Here is a 7,057-nt window from a genome sequence, read left to right on the forward strand (position 1 = left end):
AGTACTACCTACTACTAACTANAGTAATATATTAATAATAATTAGGTAGTAGTTTAAATTAAGTAATATTACTTCTTACGACTATATATATATATATATATATATATATATATATATATATATATATGTGTGTGTGTGTGTGTGTGTGTGTATGTGTAATTGTGTAAACAAATGTATGTAAAATATCGAACATGAATCCTGTTCGGTTATTCATTCCCATACAATGTCATATATTGAACTCATCTGTTGTCAGATAATGAGAAAATTATAAATGAACATGCCAACCGTGTTCTTACGTGATGCAAGTATGAGCATTTAGATGCGATATGTCGTACCGTCCGTTAGAAAACACTATAAACATGGAAAAAACTTACTTAACTCCGAAAAATAACCATGTCGCCATTAACGGTACTTATGTCTTTACAAAAAAGATTCTCGCGTACTCTTACGAAAAAATAAGATGACAGCGAGTAAGAAACGTAGTACAGAAAGACGTTGATGTTCATACTGAACACTAAAAATACTTTGCTCTTCCAATTCTTACACATAGGTTGAGTCTACGGATACCTCTTTTTTCTTTCTTTCTCTTCCTTTTTTTTCTCCTTCCACCGTTTTCTCATCGTTTCTTATCGCACATTCATATCTTTCGCTTACTTGTATATATCACGTCATTTAGCTGATAATACATTGATTTCATCGTTGTTAGGCATATAGAAATTAAATAATGAGTAGCGTTGCTTATGGGAGTTTCGGCTGTACGAGGCCAGGGAGATAACAGGCTCACGAGAAATTATCACTAGGTGGTTCTGTTTTCATTTTCTTCTGTGGAGAAGTCACTTGCGAGCGTAGATCTGTGCTAGCGGGTCTCTTCGCTTGCGAATTACTTTTCACTGCAGTGGTTGGATCTGCTAATAACAAAATGTTTGTTTAGGTATATTCTTTTGAAATAATTCGTTAGAACAAATCGCACGACTAACCTTGCAACCACCTGACTTGAGTGGCTGGTCCGTATCCTTTGTCGTTTCGTGCTGCTATTCTAAAGATTATGGCCGGTTTCGTAGTGGTGTCCACGTGAGCGGCATTAAGGGCACTATTGTTCACCGAACAAGAATTACTCGAACCGCAATAAACTCTAATAAAAGCTAACTGATTTGGATTCGACACAACTGTTTTTGGTTCTCCGTCATTGTTCAACGCGGTACTTCGCACTGCTAAATAGACGGAATATTCGAGAATGGGCCCTACGTTACTAGAAGGTGGTTCCCAAGAGATTTGTGCACCGTCTACGGATTTTGATATCTTTATAGCACTCGGTGCGCCCGGGAATCCCGGAAGACACGTCTTGAATGCCGCTACCTATAACGAAAGTGAGGGTTAATCAAATTTGCAGATGTTTCTTTCTGTTAAAAAAATTTCTCTTTCTTCTTATCAAATATCGCTAAATATAGAATTGAATTGGTTACCTCGCTCCAAGCACTTCGTCCACAACTATTCACAGCGGCAACTCTAAACTTGTAGGCAGTTCCTGGTTCTACTGCTATTTTAGTTCTTCCTTTAAAAACATCCATTGTTAAATTCTGTGTTACATCTAATGGCTCATCACCAGGAAGATAATAATGCTGAACAGTAAAACTAGTTCCTTTTATCACTCCCACATCATACCATTCTGCCTCTTTTTTTTCTTCTTCGCTCTATAAAAAAAACATTAATAACATTTGTACTTCATTTAACATAATAATAAAATGATACAGACAATTAATAAAATCTACCTGTTCATTTTTTATTTTCATCGTTGGTTCTGCCGATCCTAAAGCAGCAGTAGCTAATGTTGTCAAAGCTGTTGAATCATCTCCTGTTTCTGATCTAGCATCATTAATCTTTTCTTGTTTCTCTCTTTGAAGATTTTCTTTCTTTGAAATGACAAAGTCATCCTTTATCTCCATTTTCATGGGAGTATGTACTTTTTCCATTTCTTTTTCGATAGGTGCAGCGACACCATTGATCGGTGATATGGGTAAATCGGGTAATATAGCCTGTTCATGTTTTATAAATTCATCTTCCGGCTCTGATTTCATTTGAATGGTTGGTATAATAACAGGAGTTATTACATTATCTGCCGCAATCGATGTATTATTATCAGTAATCATCGGTTCATCATCTTCGTTTGATTTTATAAGAGAATTCTCGGTTGGAAGATCAGATTCTAGGTCTTCAATTTCGTCTTTTATCTCAATTTTTTGAGTAATATCATCTTGGGGTTGATGCGATGCATCCGTGTCTTCGGTAAGATTTTCAGATATTAACGATTTTTCGTTTTCAGACAACGATTCACATTTAATATCTTTCACCAGGCTATCCTTATCTTGCTGAGTTTCGTCGATTTCCGTTGTGGGATTCACAACATCCGTTAGAGAAGTCTGTTCGGATGAAGCCTCAACGGCTGATTGTACTAAAGGCAATTCGGATTTTATTACTTTTTCATCATTGACTATTGACTGAGAATCCTTCATCTCCTCTTTTTCACTTGGTAACTCTGAATCGTCAGCATTAATTACCATAGCTGCTTTATCATCTACTGATGAATGATCAACATCTTTAGCTTTTTCGGTTTCACTAGTGGTAATCGATTCAGGAAGATCGGCTGTTGTCGCTTCATTCTTTTCTCCAGCCTCGGCAACTTTTTTTACAGCCGATTCCTTCGTTTGAATATTTTCGGATACATCAACATTTTGTTCTGTTACTTCTGCTGATTCAGCGTTAGATGATTCGGTAGCATTTTCTGCAGCAGGTTCTTCATCTACATCCATTTTTTCTTCATCTTCTAGTAAGAGATCGTCTATCGGACCATCTACTTGCGGAAGCACAAAATTTCCGTCACCGTCGACTTGCATTGGTTCTCCTGCACCCATCTGAGAAACTAAAGCAGCCGCTGTGGTTGCTTCGTTACCATTACAGCTATCCTCCATTTTATCATCACCGCCGGCACCATCATCCGTAGCTACCATGAATGATAAACCACCAGATGATTCCTGAACCGGATCTATCAGACCAGCTTCTGCCGCTAATGCAGCTAATGCAGCATCGGTAGTAGCGGGGCCATCAGAAGTAGATGCTGAAATATTATTTTATCGTATAAATTAATGTCATAAATAATTTTCGTTTTATGCTATATATCGCAATATAACTTTACCTAGAGAGGCCGATGGTTGTTTTTGCGATGAAACAAACAGCATTTTGCTAGCGTCTATTGAATCTGATGCGCTAGAAGTAGTTATGGAGCTACTACTTGTTGGTAAAAGAGTAACTGTCTTTGCGCTTATACCCGCAGGCATTTGCAAAGTCACTGGTTTTCCAGATACAGCTACGGTTTCCTACAGTTTAACAAGTACTTATAAAGAATTCTTATATGCTAATTATCATATTATTTAGTAATAATTTAGTTCATATTTTGTAAAAAAAATACATAAATGTTTCTTATTACACTTACAGGTGCCTTTTGTATCTGTGGTACTGTAACGAGTTGATTCTTGCCAGTATTAAAGATGGTTTGCGCACCGGTTTTCGCAGCAATAGTCACTGTCTTTGGTACACCGCCTTGTCCTGGGACTGTGATAGTTAGAGGTTTTCCAGCCGTTCCACCGCCCATTGCACCAGAGGAAACAACAATCATTTTGACACCTTGTTGATTTGTGACATGATTGGTAGCTGATAATGGCAAAACATTTACGGGAGTAGCTACAGAAGTAGCTCCTTGTCCTGCACCAGCTTGTGATGTTGTTACAGCTTGTACAGCTCTTAGACCAGAGCCTGTGGTAACAACGATAAATTGATTGGTTCTGCCGACTAATCCACTGTTCCCTGTCGGTTTGGTGATCATTATGGTTTGCTTGCCCGTAATATTCTGTCCTTTGCTCATCGCCACTATGTTGGACGTTTTCATAGTTGTGAGGATTTTTGATCCCGCAACCGTATTAGGATTTACCAATCGCAGTATTGTCGGTCCTTGATTAAGAGGTTTCGCACCGGTTGTTTGAACACTTTTACCCGGTATAAGGCTTACCTTAGGTACCACCATTCCTTGTCCAGTTTTCAAAAGATGCACAATCTGTGGTTGACCAGCTATATTTTGGCCGGGCTTTTGCAGTATGATCTGTTTGCTCTGTTGTGGTGAAGCAGTGCGCAACACTGTCGCGCCAGGTGCAGCGAAACGTATTTGCTGACCCGGTTGTACATTCTTCATTCTGATAGTGTTGGATGCAGTCGCAGCTGCAACTGCAGTTTGTGGCACGATCGAAACATTGTTCATAGTAATTTTTGGAGTGGCTGCTGCGGCTGCGGCCAAAGCAGCAATTCCAGACATGGCAGCGGGCGTTTGACCAGCCGTAGTTGTAGTGGTAGTAGTGATAGTAGTAACAGTTGTTTGTTGCTGCTCAGTAGTAACGACTGCCACTGCTGCTGTAGCCACTGCTGCTGAGGAAGTGACCAGAGGAGACCGAATACGTATCACATTACCAGTGACTCTCGGGGTCATAGGACTTGTCGACTTTTGCACTGCTTGCGATGGTACTGGTTTTTGCACAGGACTTGCACTTTGAACTCGTAATGGAGTTGTTACTGCCGTTGCCACAGCTGTCGCAACAGATGTTCTGACGGCGGCAGCAACAGGTGGTGTAGTTGATGGAAGAGCGGCAATAGTAGTCACAGGCGGAGATGTGACAGGTACAGTTGTAGGAGTTGCTACCATTGCAGAGGTTGTTACCGCAACAGGATTGATGATAGGCGCAGTCGGTGTCGGTGCGCTTACCAATGGGTAGGCACTACCAGTTGCCGCTACTGGAGGCATGTCATATTTTTGTATTTGAAGAATATAGTACTGCGCGGACGGGCTTGCTGTCCAGCTGACTTCCAACGACTGCGTGGAAGCCCTAATCAGCTGAACTCTGGAAGGTGCCGCTGGTTTATTGACTTCAAGATACCATAAATCTTTACAACAAACCTAGATAAAAAAAAAATAATTTCGTTAATATAAGTATATCCAATCAAAAGTTATGCTATTCTAATTAACCGTAACCTGATTATTCCAAGCTTTGCGGTAACCATCTCTGCCAGACCATACATAAAGTCTACTGTGTACACCAACTGCACAATGACCAGCACGAGCACGAGGAACATTCTCTTCCAAAGAATCAACGGTCAGTTGTTCCCAAGTGAGAGTTTCTGAAACATTTGATTTAATATTTTTATCTTCTGATAATTTAACTGCATTGATTAGGTTCTCCATTTAATATATCTAATTATATGTTCAACAGTAAAATTTTGTCATCTTTTATTGACTAAATAATTTTAGCAATTTAAAAATTACTTTAACTTATATAATAACTATCAATATAAAGAAAGCAAAACATAACTTACCTAGATTCAAGCATGCTAGCGTGCTTGTGCATTTCCACTCTTTTTCATGTGTTGCGACTTTAACATCGTCGACGACCAATGGCACCCAACCCCCAAATACATACATTCGATGACCGATTAAAGTGGCAGTATGGAGTGACCGTGGTAAAGGGGTAGGTCCATGAACCACTGGCTTGTTCCAAGTCATCGAATCAACATCGAGGAACCACAAGTCACCTAAACGGCAACCGCTCATACCACCATAGATCACCAGACAAGACTTGCCTGTAGTACGATCAGTGTATGCCACTCCAGTATGGGATTCTCTAGGAGGTGGCGCGTGTCCATGCGTTTGCGGCACATCCCAGGCTGTATGGCCATTAGGAAGAAGTTCAAGTGTGTATAGATCATTCAAATATCTTGGTATATTATTTTTCGGGTCATCACTGTCATTCGCCAAACCTCCAAAAAGAAAGACCCTATTACCAATGAGGGTAAAACTATGTCCTAATCGTGGACATGGTGGTGATTCATGCTTAGGTGGCTTTGGCTTCAAACGTTTCCACTCCCATCGACTCGCTTGTAGTTCATACAACTCGTTAGAATATTTGCCATATTCTACCATTCCACCAAAGACAAAGATGCGAGTGCCATCGACAACAAAACCATATGCCGCACAACCTGGAGGAATGTCTCCCTTCGTCGAAGGCACAAACCACTGATTTGTTGCTGCAAAGATATATCTTGTATAAATATCTTGATGCAAGATTAGATTGCAAAATTAATATTACGTATATATTATATTTTTATTTATGTAAATTTTTTAATATAAGATAATAATCTCTTTTTTTTCTATTTCTTATTAGTGGTACATAAATATAAAAGTATATATAAATGTAAAAAATATAAAATTTGTGGTATTTATATATATTATTTATATATATTATTTATGTATATTGTATTTTTTTATGTTTCTATACAAAATTATATACATAACAATACAAATATTTCAACAGATAATTTGATTTTACAACATTTTTTAAATAATTTAAATATAAAAATGTATAAGTTAATGAAAAAATTTGTAATATTATTTAAACTTATTTTAAAACAATCTTATATACAAAATTAGATTATGAATATCACCCATAGGATGTAAAGGTTGATTCATATATTTTAAAACAAAGTGAAAATGATAAAAGTATTAATTAATTAATGTATGTACAGAGAATCAGCAACTAAAAGGCAACACATTTTTTTTTTCAATAAGTTGTGTGGAATGCAGCATGTTCACCAAACAATTAGCTGTTACTTATGGATCCATAAGAATCAATCACTCGAATGATTGACTCGAATGAGTGAAGACTGCTTTCAAAACCTATTTTTAAAAAAATATTGCATCCTTTTAGTTACTGACTGTTATTGTTGTGTAGTTACACAACAGAATATTTATAATTTCTTAATTTAACTGGGTTCAACATTTAGTAAACTTACATACTTTTGTAATTTTTGTAAACTTCGTTTCACGATACATAATCAATCATATTTTACTTTTCTCTTTATTCTTTTCAACGTTTAGATGTATGTTAATTATATTTTAATAGTGCAGAAGTATATATACTAACGACGATTATCGAACTACGACGAAACACTCGACTACATGTCG

General features: G+C 37.6%; 1 protein-coding gene across 1 annotated transcript in view; it reads right to left on the reverse strand.

Moving 5' to 3' along the window:
• Nucleotides 1-780: 780 nt before the first annotated feature.
• LOC105617068 (host cell factor 1) overlaps nt 781-7,057 on the reverse strand; it is a 9,418-nt gene continuing 3,141 nt past the window's right edge. The window contains exons 2-9 of the mRNA XM_012198646.1: nt 5,413-6,120; nt 5,072-5,217; nt 3,488-4,996; nt 3,191-3,371; nt 1,770-3,112; nt 1,464-1,691; nt 978-1,356; nt 781-905 (exon numbers count right to left, since the gene is read on the reverse strand). Coding sequence (XP_012054036.1) covers nt 781-905; nt 978-1,356; nt 1,464-1,691; nt 1,770-3,112; nt 3,191-3,371; nt 3,488-4,996; nt 5,072-5,217; nt 5,413-6,120 — 4,619 coding nt within the window. The remainder of the gene's footprint in view (nt 906-977; nt 1,357-1,463; nt 1,692-1,769; nt 3,113-3,190; nt 3,372-3,487; nt 4,997-5,071; nt 5,218-5,412; nt 6,121-7,057) is intronic.

Source organism: Atta cephalotes (genome assembly GCF_000143395.1).
Source record: "Atta cephalotes unplaced genomic scaffold scaffold00011, whole genome shotgun sequence".
In the NCBI taxonomy this organism is placed as follows: domain Eukaryota; kingdom Metazoa; phylum Arthropoda; class Insecta; order Hymenoptera; family Formicidae; genus Atta; species Atta cephalotes.